At 44.5% G+C, this 19517-nt stretch overlaps 1 protein-coding gene across 2 annotated transcripts; it reads right to left on the reverse strand.

The window, feature by feature from the left end:
• Positions 1-9092: 9092 nt before the first annotated feature.
• Positions 9093-19499, reverse strand: LOC149372218 (E3 ubiquitin ligase Rnf121). Of its 2 annotated transcripts, none has more exons than XM_089566621.1 (8): positions 19380-19499; positions 18854-18894; positions 18287-18428; positions 15258-15451; positions 12973-13162; positions 11364-11497; positions 10110-10211; positions 9093-9373 (listed from the first exon to the last, which is right to left on the reverse strand). In XM_089566621.1, exons 1-8 carry the CDS (start codon positions 19425-19427, stop codon positions 9253-9255), a joined length of 972 nt encoding a protein of 323 aa, XP_089422747.1. In that variant the 5' UTR covers positions 19428-19499; the 3' UTR covers positions 9093-9252. The 2 variants fall into 2 exon arrangements, with proteins under 2 accessions (XP_089422747.1, XP_089422748.1); XM_089566622.1 differs by lacking the exon at positions 19380-19499 and adding an exon at positions 18971-19130.
• Positions 19500-19517: the final 18 nt, after the last annotated feature.

Below are 19517 nucleotides of genomic sequence, written 5' to 3' on the forward strand. Positions count from 1 at the left end.
TTTTTTGCAGGGGGGGGCCCCATTGGTTGTTGGCGCCGGAGGGGGGGGGGGGGGGGGTATGTTCGTAGCAAAAAGGCACTATTTGCGGAGTAAATTTATTTATTTATATACAAATAAAATAAATAAGTAAAATACACACATGAAAGAAAAATTACAAACAGCAAATTAAAGCGAGGCTAGGAGAGATACATTGGAGTTTATCAACGAAGAAACAATTAAAATTAATAAAAATGCAAAAAGATACTATCACTTCGTAGAGAAGAGTGCTCAGTCTTGCTGCATACGGGTTCTCGACACACCCGGATTGATGACCAGCACACAGCACAATATGTTCACAAACACGCAACGACAGTCACTCAGTCAGTCTTCCTTGAACAGAAACTGTAGACGCCTCGGATTTTTCTGGGCGAATTGCGTGATGACACTGGTGATAAATTCATTTCTGTGCTTCATTACACGCTCTCGGTGCACACTCATCATACAAAGGCCGTCCAGTCTGTCGTTTGTCATCGTTGAGCGTAGCCACGTTTTCACTCTCCTCATTGTACTGAAGGAGCGTTCGACCGTACAGGTAGTAACTGGCAAAGCCAGAGCCACCTCAATGGCTTTTGCAACACCAGGGAAGAATGTCTTGGCCTGATGTAGAAGCTCGCAGTAAGTTATTTCTGATGGGTCCCCAGTTTTGTTGCACCACATCTCGTACCAAGAGATGGCCTCTTCCTTGAAGTTGTCGATGCCGTAAAAGCACTGGAGTTCTTCGGCGAGAACAGCGAACTCAACACGGCTCAAGTGCTTCATTTTTGATGGATGCAGCTGGAGAAGTTTGAAGCTCCTCTCATTGCTTTCAGAAAAGCGCCGAGCTAAAGAAGCAGTGAGGGAGTCCAAGTACGGCACATATATTGCCACACGGTAGTATTCCTCTGGCGACTGAATCCCGTAGTTGTCTCGGTGGGCCTGACGAGAGACTTGTCTTGGTACAGATATCACCACATTTAAGTGATTGGCTGCCTCCCTTGCTGCATTCATGATGTTAGGAACTCCTCTACAGCGTTTGTCCGGTGGCCGCGAAAAATACGTTGTAGCTCAGTGATGTGGCTATGCACAGAATGGAAGTCCATGGATACACCTTGCAGAATGTTCGTAGCTGGTTCGAGCCGAGCGCTGTACTTCGCTACAATATGCAAGCAGACGATGAAAGATGAGCTTGTTGTTGCGCAGTAGAGGATGTGAGCTCGTTGTCTAGTTGCAGCGTTCGAGCATGATTCCGTGGACGCGAGCTGCTCGAGTGCTTCGACTATGGCCACGTAATGCTGAGAGAAGATCCTAATAGACTTGTACTTTGCAGACCATCTTGTCTCACACAGCATCGGAATGTTGGGCACCAATTTTCTCCGGAGCACGCTCTCGCGGAAGAAGTTTATGGTTTGTTTGATTATCCCAATTGTGTTTCGAATTTCAGAGACGTCGTTCAAATCGTTGATGACGAGATTTAGTTTGTGACTTGCACAGTGGAAAAATAGTGCCTTCGGGAACTGTTTTTGTATAATTTTGTTCACTCCAGCTTCTTTTCCAGCCATTGTAGAGCATCCATCGTACCCCTGTCCAACGAGGTTCGAAAGAATCAGTCCGACATTCGTCAAAAGCTTCAAGATTGCCGCGGCGATGCAAGCGGAGTTTAATTGCTCCAGCTCTACAAATCCCAAAAACTGCTCTCGAACGCACACTTCGACTTCCGCCTTGTCAATAAAGCGAACGCCTATAGACATCTGCTCTTTTCCTGAAATATCTGCAGTTTCGTCAGCAAGAACGGAAAAAGCAAACGCTTTGTTAGTTTCGGTAACTATCTGCTCTCTCAGGATGTCGCCACAGATTGTGATGATCTCGTTCTGGACGCGGACAGAAGTGTACTTGGCATTGCCAGCAGAAGAAGCGAAGTGCTTCTGAAGTAGAGTATCTCCAGCTTCTACACGAAAGTCAAGCAGATCATTGAAGACTCCACTATCGGACTGCTTGCCGCGAATCGGCAAGTCATGCGTCGCGCAAAAGACAATGGTGGAAACTATTGGAAATAGTTTCTCACGGTTCCTTTCAACTTGCGCGTGCAGTGCTCTGTTCAGCTGCTGTACAACGGGTAGCTGCTTGCCTTTCATCACATCCATAAAGTTCTGTGAGGCCGTCATTGCCTCCTGGTGCCATTGGGATTTTACGTGATCCCTGCACGCCTCGTGCATTTTTCTGTAGTTACTGAAAGCGCGCACGATAAAACTACCTTGAGTACCCCGGTGAACACGCGGAGGAAAAATGACGCAAAAACGACAAAAGGCGCCTTTCGCTGTCGCTGAGTACGCAAGCCAGGGGGCGTAATCTCCCAGCCACTGATGTCGAAAAGGCCTCTTTCCAGGTGTTACATCCTTCTTAAAATCATATGTGACATTTGGCGACCATGGCTTAGTAAGAAGACGTAACTTCAAAAAGTCCGGTATGCCAGTGAGTTTAGCTTTGCCTAGAAACTCTCCTAAGTCATATTCTTGAGGCAAGTTATTTGCTTTCTTGATGTTGTCTCCGGACTTCGATCCCAAGCAAGGAGAAAGGAAATCGTTTCGGCTTACTGCGTGACCGGAGCTCGCTGGTGGAGTTCCTTCCATGGAGACGACGACGCCGGCTACTGTCCGGTGATGAAAGGTTGCATCGCTCTGGTCAAATCCGGACTTGAATCCCAAGAAAGGAGAAATGGAATCATCTCGGCCTGCTGCATCACCTGAACTCACTGTTGACAGAGTCCCTTCCATGGAGTCGACGACATCAGCTACTGTCCGGTGATAAAAGCTTGCATCACTCTGTTCAAATGCTACACCGTTGTCACATGTCACACCAGAATCTGCAGGGGCGCATTTGGATAATGCTTCGTCAGACAACCGCTGACGCTTGAAGAAGCGTCGAATATCCATCATTCGGGACCGCGCGAAACAAAGCTGGCTATGGAGTTCCTCGGGGTTGGTAGTGTTAAAAATATATACACATTGATTGGAAAAACGGTTGAATGCGTACGTTGAAAACAAAAAATGACTATGTATGCAGCGAAAACTTATTTACAAGATAAATGCACGCTCGCAGCTTCATACACCTCGCTCCATCTTGCTCGCGCAACCGCACAGTCGAGTATTTGCACACACACTACTCGCCGCTCGTCGTTTTCTCGTCCGCTGTCTTGGTTGTTCTCAGCTTCGTTGACAACCGGCCACTAAAAACACCGAAGCACAAACAAAGAGGCGCGCACACGCAAGGAACGCCGCGCGACTTCCGAGGGGAAGGGACACTCGCCACTCCGGTCGGAAAATTTGTTTTGTGTGTTTTTATGAGGTTCAGAGCCCCAAAACGACTCAGGCTATGAGGGACGGACGGTCTCTTTACCATGCACTGACATCGCACAGTACATGGGCGCTGTTGGGATTTGAGGCCCAGCCAGAGGTGACAGGCGAGCCAGGCAGGCGCCATCGGGCTGCCTTGACCAAAGGCGCTGGTTTCCGGAGAAGACGCAAGGAACGCTGGTGTGGGGGCGCCTCTGGAGACTGCGTCGCCGTGAACAAAAGCAGCTAATCCCCTTTGCCGAAAATTCTGAAAGCGGCGCTTGTACCGAACTGCGCTCTCCCGTGGATCGGAGGAGACAGCGAGCGGCGGCGGCGCCAACTCATCGCCCGCTTGCCCCTGAGCAGTCCGACAAAGCGGGGATGGACACGGCTGATTTGTCCCTCCCTCCTGAAGAATTCATCGGTGGCCGGGGTGTGCACTGTCTGCCTCCGTGTCGCTATCTCTCTAGAGATCAAAGAAACAGACACACATCTCAAGACGGCTCGAAACACATGCTCGCCGGTGCCGCTGTATGTCTGCAACGACGCGTCCCCGGACGCGGCACTTTGCAGATGTGACCCAAAGCGTGGAAGCAGGGCCGCTTTTACTCTTTTGGCTGAGCGCACCGCCGCCCCTGACGTGCGGCCATCACTCACGGTTCGAGTGAGTGATTTTCCAGGGGGGTGCAGCCGCCCCCCCTTGCCCCCCCCTCCGGACGCCCATGGCTGCATATATTGCACAGTACAGAAAACGACACACTGCGCTTATTATTTTCAGTCCTGGTCACATCACGCAGCAGAAATTTTAATGCGAAAGCATTTCTAGGCTATGTCTGCGGGGTCGTGTCACCAAAATTTAACGTGTCCGCAAAACGTTTCCGCAGCAGTTGTGACGTTCTCAGAAGAGGTAGCATCAAACGAGTGGTTGCAATCGAAAAAGGATGATGTGAGGATGCTGCGCAAAGAGAATTATGTCGATAGGACGATTAGTTAATTAATTAGAGCCGAAATGTCGAAAAAACGTCGAAATAGCGCGGATGTCGATAAAGTGAGTGGACGGGAAAACAGCCACGGATGGCAAAATAGTGAAAAAAAAAGGAAAAAGAGTGAAAATAAAGTTTGAAATGAAGTAAATGTATTTCATGGGTGATAATTAATACAAAAAAGTTTCAGTGAAATAGTTCAATGAATTAATTAATTCTGAGCAAAAACCATTGGACGGTCGAATAGGCTGGACGGGGATATAGTAAATGGACCGAAAAGCAACCACGGTGCAAAATTTGAAAAACCAAAATGGTTGAGATAAAAGAAGGTATAAACAGAGTAAATAAATCGACCTTTAATTAAGCATAAAATAATTACGCTACTTCAGTAGTTAAATTGATTAACCAACAAAAAGAAAATTACGGAGAGGCAAAAAGAAGCGACAAGTGCCGAGGAGGCGCCAATGCTTTCGCATTCTCCCAATGCGGGTCGCCGCAGTGATCTAATTTTTGCTCATAAAGGCAACTAAAAACGCGTACTGTACGCAAAGAACTATAGCGTTCCGCCGCAGCCAGCTACACGCTCCCGCTGAGTCGACATCGACCTCGTTCGATACGCAACGCCCACGTGTGACAAAACGAGAACGCGCTGGGTTCGCTTCTGTCGCAAGTAGCCCATTACCTCGACCGACGCGAATGTTGATCGAAGGTGCAGCAAAATGGCGGCTCACTGTCGCATTTGCGTGCTGTGCGCTCGTTACGTCATAATCATCCAAGCCCCGCGAGGTTTGCCCCTAGCGCTCGAAGAATCGATCCCGGCTCCTACGTTTATAACGGCGGAGCACGCGAGTCGTCGTCAGTAGGTGTTCCAACCACGAGTGAATTGTAACTCCGAAAGGCGGCAAGGAGCCACTATATTGGCGCGTGGGCGGTAGCGTGACAACGGTCCCACGGTTTCCCCTCGTTTAATCGAACGGGAATGAGCGTACATATCGGCAAAGCTCACACTGCTTTAGCTTAGCCTACATATCAAAGGTCGCGCCAGCAACAAGTTAAAGGAAAAGAAAAATTTAAGGCGTTCGTCCCCGCCGTGGTGGCTCAGTGGTTAAGGCGCTCGATTACCAAGCCGGAGTTCCCGGGTTCGAATCCGGCCGTGGCGGCCGCGTTTCCATCGAGGCAAAGCGCAAAAGACGCCCGTGTGCTGTGTGATGATCTCAGTGCACGTTAAAGATCCCCAGGTGGTCGAAATTATTCTGGAGCCCTTAGCTATGGCACCTCTTCCTTTCTTCTCTCACTCCGTTACGGCGCGGTTCAAGTGTCCACCGTGATCCGAGACAGATACTGCGCCATTTCGTTTCCTCCAAAAACCAGTCAACCAACCTACCTTCCACACCACAATCTTAAAAGAAAATGTGACGGCATCTACAATGAGTATCTGTTTTTGCAATACTCCAGTTGGAACCGGTTCCATTGCCTTTATATGGTGTGCAGGAGTCATCACCTTCTAGAATGTTCAAGTACCTTATACTGGACTATCATATGGAATTATACTAATGTATAACATACCTTCATCCATTTTATGGGGCGGCACTATGAAAATTTTGGTTGTCCTCGATTTCCAAATCTGAGTGTGCCGTTTGGTCTGCTGGTGGTCACTTGGTGTTGTCACAACACCCACAATCGCATTCACAGGTTGCAGCTAGTCCTCATATCACTACTGGTGCAGCGATTAAGCGATGCGCCACTAACAGCCACTGGTAGGGCTGGTAAGACCCAGGCTGCTCTTCCTGAGCTCCCGTAAGGCTCATGTGCAGCACCACGGTGGGCATGTAGCAGCTGCATTGAATTTGGAAATGGTGGGCAAGTAGTGATGACATCAAAAGGTCGCACAACCTCTGTCACCCAGTCGGGAAATTTTGTGACAGAGATGGCGGAAATTTTTTTGTGAAACGAACACTTTAATGCTTTCAAATTTAAGCAATCACATCTCAAAACAACACCTGACCGCAATGCAAGTCTCCAAACCAATTTCGACCATCTGCAGTTCTTGACGACAAGCCTCTATCGAGCTAGGCCTCTTGGTTCCAGCCCTGTACAACGTCGGCCATCACAGCACTAAGAGACACAACACACGCGCGAGTGAACGGCATCATGAACTTTGCCGTTTCAGCCACTAATAAATGTCAGAGCTGGCCAGTTCCCAACAGGTGGAGAAAGCTTGCACAGCCACTTTCTCCATGCTTGTGCATGGTGCACACAGCTGTGCAGCGCCCAACACAACGATGCAAACTGTACTGGGTATGAGAAGCATGCAGCCTCCAAGAGACCCGCTTTTGCTCGCAGCATTTTACGGTTACGTTACTTTATTAACTTTATTTATACCTGGAAGGTAGCGACACTGTGCCTTTTCAGCCAGTTTCTTCCTCGAACCTTCTATCTCCCACCAATGCATGGCTGCGCATGCCCAAAAGCGTCACAACTTGTCAGCGCATGCAGAAAAACACAAAGTGTTGCCGTTGTTCTGCACCTCGATTACGCGTAGTTCTTGATACAAAGCCCTATCCCACTCATTCAGTTATCACTCCATCGCTCGTGTAGAAAATATTAGAAGCAGTGCCTTAGGCATGCGCTGAAATTTTAACTTTTCCCAAAACATAAAACTCACCACCAGCTGTGAAATGCATCAAGTGGTTGTACCAGATCAATCGCAGATGCAGAAGAGGAAGAAGGATGACAAGAAGTGTAAATGTAAAGAGGACAGCAGCAACATAAAACAAAATAATAGGACACGTTCCAAATACTCTGATGCATAAGTATAGGCAGCCAAAGCAGGCAGGACCCATAACTTTTTTACGTCTTCCGTGCACAGCATGTAAAAAAAAATCCAGAACCACTCACATACAATTTATATGCAGTCCACACTGACAAAAGCTTTGAAACCTAAAAGGATACTATTGCCACCTTTACACTTTCAGACCTATTGTTCAAAAAGATGTTTTGTGCCCATACAACTTTTTAATTTTCAATCAGGTATCACTTACAATCGCTTAGTATCACTTAGCAATCAGCCTTCTTGATCGCTGTGCGCACTGTTTTACTGTACTTCCCGACCAAAGTTGCAAAAGCCGTTTCACCGCTAAAGCCTGACCTTGAATTGACCTTGTGAAATTAAATAAAGTACATAAATAAATAAATAAATAAAATATATCAAATATTGCCGCAACTGGGTTTTGAACCCACAGCGGCACAAACAGAGCAGCTTTACTGGCCTGTGCACAAGAGCACTATGCTATCGCTGCAGCCTATTATGCCACACGTTAAACTACAACACACTCTCGCGCTGTGCATTGCCCGTCATCGTTTTCATCACCTAATATTACTATCAAACTAATACAGTCCCCAGACATGCAGACAACCAAGCAAAGCAAAACCATGAACCAACCAGGCTAAACATATGCTTTCGTACGTCTACTGAGTTTAGCAATGTTAAAACCCTACCACTTCTCTCTTTTTACCATCATTGCACAACTTCTCTGACAGACCTGCTTACAGGGTATCACTGCTCAATGAAGAGCAAAGCAGACTTCTCACTTTGCCAGAAAAACTGGAACATGCCAATGTTAGCACAATATGCCTTCTGAATTGAGTAGTGTCATAGTTTTTTCATCTGGCTAAGCGAGCCGGCAACGACATGCACTAAGTTCAATTCCTTTTCGCGTCCGTCCGTAATAACTGCTTTAAATACTCATTCCTTCCAAGAACTATTTTCGATTGGAATAACATCACTAACAATAAAGTGCTGCAACCGTCACTGACGTTCTTACAGCATATTACATAGTTTATCTGAACGCACTTATCGTTTACTATTCTATTGTATGTATATATATATATATATTTTTTTCTGTTTGACACTGTGTTTCACAGCTGCAACTTGCACTGTTATTGCTTGTTTACCTGTGTGTGTTTTATTCAATTGCTTAGTTTTCTTTCCCCACCCTGATAAAATCTCAATACCGGATTGCAGTATCAATAAATAAATAAACAATTAATGCATTTCCAAAGTGCAACGCAATTTCAGTACCGAAAATCGCACACACAAGAAAGCACAAAACTCCTCCAGAAGGCAGCAATACATTCTTGCTCGGAACAGTCAAATGAATAACATATATGCAACAATACTACATTCAGAAAGGTGCAAAGTAGGACAGTGTTTTCTTAGGTTGGACCGTATTTATTTTGTAATTAAATTATAACTTAGCACAGCTTTCTGCCCAATACAAATACACCAAATGCAAGTCTGCTGTCACACAAGCATCGTGCTTAAAAACCACACTCAGTGCCTTAAGAAAGTTGCATCATTACGTTTCATTTAAAAATGAACACACATGAATTGCAAATTCACAAGTCCCTGCAATGTTTAAAAGGTTCATACTTTTAATAGTTTTCTTGCAATAACCTCTCTTTATTTTAAATTATTTTTAAAAAGAAGGAATCAAAAGTTATATTGGCGCAACTACTCAGCTCAATATTTACAAAATAAGCATACTATTCCCTTAGGCCATCTAACAGCATAAATTCCAATCTCTACTGGACAGATTTGTTTTTGTCCTACACTTCCAGCCAACCCTTGGATGTAAGCACAAGTGGACGGCAACAGCATGCACCACTTTTTCTTAAAACAAAGTAAAAAGTTCCAACATTCTGTGAGCCATACTGGTGCAAATGTTGAAAATTCCCAAAATAAAGCAAACAAGAATCGAAATAAACAAAGTCATACTTTAATGTACTGCGCGTTCAATCAACAAATTTACAACTGTTTTCTATACAAAAAAGGGGAGAGAGAAAGAGAAAGCGAGTGAGATAAAGGACTGAAAAATGTGAGATGATGAGAGTTAAGTGTGCGTGTATAAAAGCGGCTCGCATCACTCTAGTCCCAACATGTGATTTACAAACTGCACACCCATGATTATCATGGGCTGCCACACGACAAGGTATCGGATGAAGTCCAAGAAGTTGCCGTACAAAATGTGCGGCTTCTCCCAGCTGTAACGATGCAGGCACGCAAAGAGAATGGCTGTCAAGGAACATAATCCAGCCTCTTGGCACATGCTGAACTGTTGAGGCAAGCTGGGAGTTAGCATGAGAGCAGCACCAAAAATTTTAAACATAAGAGTGGTCGCAGCTTATGTACAAGCTTAGCGCGAGGTCACAAGGTTCAGAGACTTGATGAAGTGTGAACGCATGCAAAAAATTTAGAAAGACAGTCTCCGAAAAGAATGGGATGTCAAAAGTGTGAACTAAACAACTGCAAGAACTAAGAAACTTGAGGAGTCAGCTTGAAATCTCAGTTACAACAAAATATGAAGCCATCATTAAGAACTAGGAGTGGCTCCTTATCTGAAATGTGGCCTATGCAATATAATTAAGCACAAGCTGACAAAAGAAAGTTTGCTGTCAATTGCAGTGACTGCCAAAATCACCCCTAACTACTCAGTGCTCCTCACAATAACAAGCAAGAGTAATAATATACAACATAATAATGTACAGAACAACGTATTTCATAAGATACTACAGTGAAAGGACCCAAATTAACTGAGGTTAGTTCTCGATTCGATTATACACCTACTTTTTAGCAGTAATAAAATGGAGTTAGTATGGCACAGTTCAAACAAGGCAGCCCTTACAAAGCACAAAGAAATATCTTCAAATCCCCACCTTCATGCAACTTTGAACATAACAATAAAACAAAAACCTCAGCTCAAAAGCCATGAAAGGATACGGGTTGCAGAAAATGCGCTTGAGGTCAACCTTCTCCTTGCAGTAGGGGCAGGTCTGCTTCTTTCCGACGATACACCACCCCCGGATGCAGAACTCATGAAATCTTTTCAGTTGCAAGCACATTTCAAAGTCAAGGATAACATTTTTTATTAACGAAGTGTACCTGAAAGGTTGCTCGCGCACTCTCTTTTAGCACCATACAGGAACACATCCATTCATTAAAAAAAAAAGCTCCAAGAGCCAAGAACAGTTCCTACAACAAGCTTCCTAGAGAGGTACGATCTGCACATAGTGCACAATCAAGACAACAAAAGATGCTTTCAAACCCACGGGAGCAATGACACAAAAATTTCAGGTTGTCACGTCTTTCTTTTTGTTCATGACATGCAAACCTTCAGGTGCCACACTGGGCATCGCATGTGCCAGTTCATCCAGAATAATCTCCAGTTTCTGCAGTGTGTTTCATTTTCGAGTTCTGGAAGCAAGGAACTGCTGCAACAGCAGTCACAGGTAAGTGCCCGAACGCAGGAAGCGTGAGCTGCGCTCTTACCTGCTGAACGCATTACATGACTGCACATTCATGCTATGCAGGGCCAACATGCACCCCAAGAATGGCAGCACCACGTCATTGCTATACTTAATATACTTTCCAGGTGGGTCAGCTTGGTTTCACATGCTACACACTCAATCAAATGTATTCTTTGCAGTCTGTTGCCCCTAGGGGCGGCTGTCAGTGCAGACACAGAAACTAGCTTCAGCAGCACTTATACAGCTATAGGAATTTGTGTTTAGGCCGTTTTAAAAAAAAAATTCGCATTCAAAGTACACTTTACAGGCAAAAGTAAACGAAAAATGAGATGCTGTAAAGGCACTTGATAAATGAAGCACAGGAAGGCATGCCTCAAACTGTAGTATTTGTATGACTACTCCAATCATTCAACCCAACTAGTGCAACCAATGCAGTGCTGCTAATATACTTAGACACATACTGGCAATTCGACCTATAATGGCGTCATAACCTAACCGAACTGTGAACCCAATAGTCCACAATGAAAAGCTGGAACATAATCTGACACTACAGTGCCAAAAAGTAAACAGTCTACAAAGCAATAAAATACGGCTGTCCAGACAAACCCAATCGAAAGACCTCAACCAAAGAATAAAAACACAAGTACTGTTCTGGAAATGTTTTCACCAAGCAAAGTCAGGGATGCATATTTAGGCATAGTATGCATCCACCATAGCATAAGGATACATGTGCCCACAAGGCAGCTTGTACGACTCCTCAACAATGGCTTCTGAATTGTCGAGGATGTGAATTTTGTTGCCGCACACGGCACAAACGTTGGCCTCTAGTTGTCTCACCGGAACTCCTGTTGTTGTGTAGTACTGCACGAAAAAAAAAAAAAACAATGGATGAAAGAAGTTTTGCAAGATGCCCTTCATCGTGCAGGCATTTGGCTTTCTATTCACTACATCAAACCAACTAAATGAGTGGCATCTCGACATCTTGACAAAAACCAAAATACCAGTCTGTAAAGTGTTTGTTCTGCCTGCTACAAACATTAGGTCTGGATTAAAATTACCACAGCAACAAAAAACTGCATAAACTCTAGCCAGTTCATGATTTGACATTGCTGAATTTACTAAAATATTTTCTACACTTCTATCAACAGCTAAGCATGGTTGCCTTGAAAAGAAGTCAGTCACGAACTTGAATAGCACACGTGGTGCGCAGCAAACTCAAGCATCATTTTAGTGTTTCTCAGTAAATACAATATGCAAGAGCTGAACTGACCATGTCACACAATAAACGTCCCAGTGAATAAACTGCTACCTCACAGAAGACTTTTGCAGGGCACCATTCAAGACCAGCTTTGTGAACACAGTTCTCATTAATGTTCTAGCTCAATTGATTAGTTAAAAAGCTGGCAGAATGAGCCAGCCAATGAGTTACATTTATACTTGTAGTATCAAAGAAAATTTTACGCACTTCAACATGCAAAACCTACAGCTAGACCATAACGCATTGCTTCCAATCAATTTTGACCCCCTGGAACCCTTTATCATGCATCTAGGTATTACCTAATACAAGGTCCTTATAACATTTTATGGCAACCAAAATGCGACCCCATAAACCCCCAACTCATGTTAGGTGAATACCATACCTACTTGCAAGCAATAGCTAGTGATGAATTTCACTGGTTCAATATGAAGTAGCTTCTTTTGCTCTGCTACAGAATACGTATCACTAGTCAATAAAGATCAGACTGACAAGTCCCTACGGTCATTTTGGAGCAAGTCACTCCACTGCAAGGCAGCTTTCTCACGACATCAAGGGAAGATGAGGTGAAGCATCCTTGCGGATGCGGGTAGAGAAAGCAGGGTTCCTACAGTGTCGCACGCACACACATCACGTGCCATGCACTGCCACTAGAAGACGAAACGAAGCGTAGGCGTACAGTACATCTGCTAGCCAACTCGGCACTTACACGATTTTATGGAAGCTAAATTTCAAACTGACGCGTCGCGACAATGCAGTTTGTCACAGCTCAGAGATCTGACAAGGCCAGATGTAACCATTGTGTCCGCGAAGCCTAAACTGTTTTTATTATTTTTTTTTGCATGTACCACCTAGTTCTTTCAGTCTTCATGTCCCTATCTTGCAGCAGCCTTAAATGAGAGATCAGCAGTATGTGCAAAACAAATGAAATGAAATAAACATGAGGTAGTATGCCCAAAATTAAAGCATTTGCAGCAGCCAACTCACTCTGACCAAGAAAGGGAGACATATCACGCAGACCCCCCCACACTCGAACTGACCAGACGCAAAGCCAGTAAACACAAGTGCCATGCAAACACACCCCAATGGTGCAGGCCATTCGGTCTGTGATGATCTCAGAGATGTCACGACCCAGCAGGCCATAGTAGAGGCCGTAGAAAAGCAGCAGCAGGCCCACATCCATCCAGCTCTGCGGCTTGGCCCGAAACACCATGTTCACCCCCAGCAGTGTCAGCATCACCACCGCATAGCCAGCCACACAGAGCGCACAGCTGCAAGAAGTTTACAGGGCACAACATTTTACTTGAAAGGCCTGTGCTCCCTCCCATAGACAAGTGAAACATTCCCCACAATACCTCCACCCGATTCATTTCACAAAGCAACCTCATACTACCAACGCACAGACTGAACTACGGCAGATTCATAACTAAATACACATAAATTTCATTATCAAACTGACTGCTGCTTATCACCGTAAGAGAATGTCCCACTCAGTGAAATATATGTCTGTATTCTCTTCGATTATTTTTACTCAGCCACTGCAATAGGTTCATTTTTGCTGTCTGAATATGCTACCATTACTTCATTTACATTGTCAGTGCATTCAACTATACTGCTAGCACTCAGAACTGACGCTGCAAAAAGAAAAACGGAGATTACCTCTGCTCTCAAGAAATTAGGAGTGGCCCTGTGTAAGATTAGTCTTGGAGCTGCACATTGCATAGCAATTATTTTCGCTGCATATGCCCTTGAAAACGGCAAGGAGGTCTTCTAAAGGGCAGTTTCCGTGCCATTCCTTTCACTACGATAAAATTCCGATAGTCTGCATGCTTTACAGCAATACACAGTTGGACATCTCATCACTGAACTGTTTGAAATAACTCCCTGAAGCAGCTTGGCATCTTTTTTTCTTCAGTGTCAAAATGAATGCCACCATCAAAATAAATGCTTAGATAAAGATAGTCTTCAATAGGATCAAAATGGCCCAGGAACCACCATTTTCCAGTTCCAGCCAAAGATTATTGTACAAATGAATATTTAATCAGTATTCTTTTTTAAAAGGACACTGTCAAAGGTACACTACAGCAGACAATATGGGAATGAATATGTTTGCATGTCACTGCTAAACAATTTCGTGACAAAAATGTTAAAGAAACCAACAGACATTAAAACTAAGGAAAGCATATGGGAGTACTTTTTTCCTTAGCGCTTGAGTTGATCAGTGAAGAAAATCAGTTCCTCTGTAACAGTGGTTTATTTGGTGACGCTGAGGTCAACGGAAGGAGTGGTAAAGCAATGGTGGTCCACCGTCGGTCAGGCTGAGCAGGGTCTCACTCAAAGCAATGGCAATGTGGCTGGGCTAATGACCATCTTCTTCACAGCACAACCATTTTGTATAGAGGACACTTTTACAGAAAATAAAAGAAAAAAAAATAGGACAGCCACATACCACCAGTGGAACCCAAGCCCACAACCACCGCAAGTCGCAGGCAATGCTCTACCAACTGAGCTACAGTGGCCACTGTCTCACCTTCTCCTTTCCATTGCTCTTTGTGCTGTGTGTAGCCTAAGCTTGAGAGTTTTCTCCAGTATACCACACCCCCAACCATAGCAGCAGACGGAAACATCCACTCATACTGCTAAGGGCTACGTAGAACGTCAAACAGGGAGGGCGGTAGCTGGGCAAGCCCTCCAGTGCTACCTACGGCAACAAGACTGCCAGAATTGAGACCCTTGCCATGCTGTTGGGCAGACAAGAGTAAGGAAATAAAGGGATTGTTACAATGTACCGTCTTTGTCAAAAGTAACCAGGCTGCACGTTTTTTTTTCTCAATCGTATATTAAAGCTATTATGCCAGCCCTCAAGCTCTAAATCTCTGTAAGGAGAACCCCTGTTCTCACCTTCAAAGAACTTTTTGATCTTTAGGGAAGCTGTGGGGGCTCTGTTATACGAATGAGAAGCAAACCATGCAGCCTGGTTACTTTTGACAAAGGCTGTACACGCGAAAGAAGCCAACAGTCACCAAAATCAAGAGAGGCGCATGAAGAGGCATAACTGTATCAGGAGCATGATACAATTTTGAGGTTGCTATAACTCATGCTCACCTAAAAGTTAATGTTCTCAGTGCCATGTGCACCACACAATCCTCACCAGTAACACCACAACACACTGCTACGATTCCAAAATGAGCGATTCATTTTCAAAAGCAGAGTTGCTTCCCTGTGTCTCGGTGGCACCCAAGCATCTGTTGCAAGCATAAGCAGACAGGAGAAGACCCTGTTCTAATATCAGTGTTGATTTCCCATGACCACATGCACTGCTGATATTAGAACACCAGTGAAGTGAGAAAAGAAACAGTGTCGCACCTTTGCATGTATATTACGTAGAACCACTTGTAGACCCATCGGGGCGTCGTCCCAGCAATGGGTTTCTGCAGGGCCCAGCTGATGACAATGCACGTGCACACAGTGAAGATGAACCAAATAAACACAAAGCGCCACCAGTGAGAATGTACTGAGACGCATAGCGGTATCAGCCACATCCCAACCATGGACACCCTCTGAAAAAGAAAATTCAAAGAATGCTGATCCATCTTGGCAACATGAATAGGTGTAAACAGACTGTTACAAGCATGTAGCTCAACACTACCATGTACATGGCAAAGAAACAGCTGTATTATACCCGATGCCAGTGCTATATTACTACGACAGCACTTGTGGCAGCATTCCTGCGTTGCTCAATAATGTAATACACCAAGGTTCTCATCCACCTCCATTAGTTCTATCAAGTGCCAGGTACCTTTAGTGAAACTTTGGTATCCCTGCCAACAGACAAATTTTAATTTCACCATTAAGTCCAATTAGCACTGAATCCAGTCCTCAATACTTATAAAACAGCACTTCAAAGTGTTTTATGTTCAAAAGAAAACTATAACTGTCTGGCCAGAGTACAAATGTAAAGCTGCATATTTATACTTCTCCCTGGACAATTATTTTCTTCTTGGACTGCTCGTTTGCTATTGGTTACGTTTCATTCAGAGCTTAAATTTAACAGTTCTCCTTTTGTAGCAATGCTTCTGGCACCAGTACTTACCTCATTCATGCAGATGGAATGGAAAAGCCCTGCTGTCTGCAAAACGCACATTTGAAAGCACAGCCTCAGCTAGCCTACACAGTGGTGTTCCCATCTGCCAAGTACAGATGGAACCAGTACCTCGAGGAGCCCAGGTGAGCAGGTTTGCACAGTGTTTCTCGATATTACCTAGGGGCAAAGCTGGCAGCACTGCACTTTATCCACTATGGAGAGGTGCAGGAATGCTGCGAAGACGAGGTTTATATTCGGCTTGGCTATTGATGGGCATAATATGCGGATTCAGCCATAACAATACGACTCTTCTCGAGGCAAACCTCGCAGAAGTGCTGTGAAAGTTTCCATACCAGCCTAACACTGACACTGCTCATTTATTGCAATTTAGAGCAAGCAGGTTTTATTATAGGACATCTTTATTGCAAAAAACGAAACGTTTCCTTGCAGGGTTTTTTTTAGAAAATTTATACTTTTGCGGTCATAGGTAGGTGTGGGGCAAAGACTGGCTAAGCCAAGTAGGAAACCTCGTTTTCCCGGCGCACCCGGTGGATGAAGTGCACTTTCAGAAATTTACATAGACGGTGGCGCCAGCTTTCTCACTCTGGTATGATTGAGAAGCTCTACAGGTCAACAAAGACCAAGAAGATGCTACATGTCATTACTTCAATGCATATTGCATTAAATCAAGCAAGAAGTATCCCATGAGTCATTGGCTAAAGCCACAATACGAAGTGGATTCTTTATAGCAGCACCCGCTAGGTCATATGCTGTTCCAATGCTATGGCTACTATAGCCTCATCCACTCCATACAACTATCTGAGGCCATGGGTGAGGTCGCTTCTCTGAGGCTCTGTCTTGAGGACAATGGCAGTTTTCCATTCCTGCTGAACAAATTAGGTAAGTATTGGTGCCAGACGCACTGCTACAGAAGAGTAACCACAAGATTCAAACTCTTGGATGAGAGCCAAGAGCAGACAAACCAATCACCAGGAAAAAATTAAATTCAATACTTAAATTCAATACTGCCATCAACAGGTACGCAGACAATGTCTATTACCAGCAGCAAGTCTTATGTGCTTGAAGTGCTATCGCTAAATTCCCTAATAGTTAATACCAAGCGTTACAGAGTAATTTTCATTTTGTGTGTTTGTATCCAAGACAACCATCTGTTTTTTTGTTTGTTTTTTTTACGAGCAAGGAGGCATAGGGTCTTTTTCCCTGAGTGCAAGTCGGGGGGCGAGAGCTACGGCAGGCGCGCTGGGCTCCGAAGCAGTGCTCCCGATTTTGAAGGAACGGCTGAGGCTTCAATGCAAGACGGCTCCCTTCCCAATGCTTCTTGGAACCGAGGCTTCTGCACGTGTTCAACTCATGTGTGTATTTGTGTGTTTCTAACTGCGAGCGTGTCAACTTTTACATGAATTAGAACACTTTTTGTGTGGTCCAGAGCCGGGGCGTGAAACAGCCGAGACCAGTGTGTGTTCGAATGCAAACCCGAGCGTATGCGCAAGCAATGCGTTGAGTGAAACGAAACGATGTTGCTAAGTTGTTTGTAATCAGGAGATTGTACATTGTGTATATATTAGCTGTACCTTGTAGTCCATCTTTCCATCTATATATATTCATTCCTCTATGCTGGTTATTCAAAGCTCTTATGCTGAAAAATGTCCTGGTATTTTATCACAGCTATAAGTATATTCACAAATGGGCCTATAACTCATAAAAAAAAACAATGTGCCCATGAATAAAATGAGTATTATAGCGCGTTCTGGTTTGAGGTATCCACAGCAGGATCATCTTTTCTTTTCCAAGCAGACTTTCTGGCACCCTATTTCAAATAAGCCTGAGATTTTTGTGGGTATACATGCATTTTAGCATGTGGAGCACCATGATAGTCAAAAATAAATGCATGTACACTGGAAAAGAATGCCGAGCGTCACATTCACTTGCATTCCGGAAAAATTTGCCTGTACCTCTTACAACACACATAAACTGCTACAGGCACACACTGCACGCACCAGAAAGCGAAAAATTAGCCTTTAGACTTCAAATGGTTGTATAAAAATGATAAGCTTGTATGTATGCATACCCTTCCACTGTTACATGTACCACGAAAGCAAACAGAGCTTTATAAATTTTCCTCTCCAGCAGTGACTATAATGTGTCAGCAGCATAATTTATGACTGCGCTTGAGAACAGCAACTAAGCAGTACACAAATATATCAATGGCCACACTGAAACAGCTTTGGTGAGGTAATCGTTGGGATAAAAATGCACAGCAAGACATATAGCAAACAGTCCTCAAGCGTACCTGGTATGACTTGAAATGCAGCTTTTTCCATTGCACCAGGATTATTTGGGCTACGACCACAGACACTAGTAGAATCAGTATCATGTAGGCGTGCATCTTTTCGTGACCACGGTGCTTCTCGTGCAACCGGGCATGTTCGATCCTTTTGGGAAAAAAAAAAAAGAAATAGGGGGGGGGGGGGGGGGGGTGCGGAAAGCGGTACAGCAAATGAGTATTAGTGAAACGGTAATAACCGTTGGTGCACATGCATTAGAATGCTGACTGTGGCTCACATAGTTTCACAGCAGCCATCCGAAGACATCTGCTTATTCTGAACAAGTGTGGTGACTGTCGCGCAGCAGTTAAAAATTTTTGTTTTTCCGTAGAAGGGTAAATTCCAGTGACGTCACATAGTCAGGATAGTGAAGTCCGTAAACATTATTGCGAAGTAGCCGACCAGCTACAAGTTCAGTTACAGCAGCAATATAATACAACAAAATTAACGCAGAACTAGCGGTTCCAAAGCGTGAGGATTCAGACAGAAAAACCGCCAATAAGGTGCTGAGGCGATCAACTGAAACCACTCACCTGGCTCTCTCATCATCTGGTAACTTTGAAAGATCTAAACTCTGCAAAAAATAAAACACGTGAAAGCATACTTTAAGGGTAAGTGCAAACGTTAATGACCTTCTGCACAGCACAGACCTTATTGCATCGGCACAATGCGACGCGACGATACCGCGTGACAGTTTCGCTCGCGGGAAGGCGCACCTGTGTGCACCTGTGACACTAATATTTTACATTTGTCCCCCGACTGCATCGTCTAATCCAACTTTCCTGCAGCTCATATCTGCCACTGACACGTGTTCGCACGGAGTATTGTTGCTTTCCCATATAAAGACGCCGGTCACGATAAGCGTGTAACGATAACTCCGCGAAAGCAACTGCAGCCGATCTTTTAATCTTGTCAACCAATTACCGGCGAGGAACTAGAAAGTTCTAGCGAGAATCACACTGTGATTCGGCAAGCAGATAAATTAGAGATGTCTGAAATCAAGGAGTGACGGCGTCAGACTGAGAACTATCATATTTGTAAAGTTAGCGAAATACTTACGTCGTTTAGTAGCAGATCTAAGCTGATTTGGCCGTGGTGATGTGCCATCTTGAGAGTGGCACCATCGCTTGAACCCCCACTTTGCTTAGACCTGTCCTTTATTGGGCTTTTAGCCCCACGTGATGTCGCTACAAATTA

The sequence above is a fragment of the Amblyomma mixtum genome, chromosome 1, assembly GCF_055824585.1.
Source record: "Amblyomma mixtum isolate Tamu chromosome 1, ASM5582458v1, whole genome shotgun sequence".
NCBI lineage: Eukaryota > Metazoa > Arthropoda > Arachnida > Ixodida > Ixodidae > Amblyomma > Amblyomma mixtum.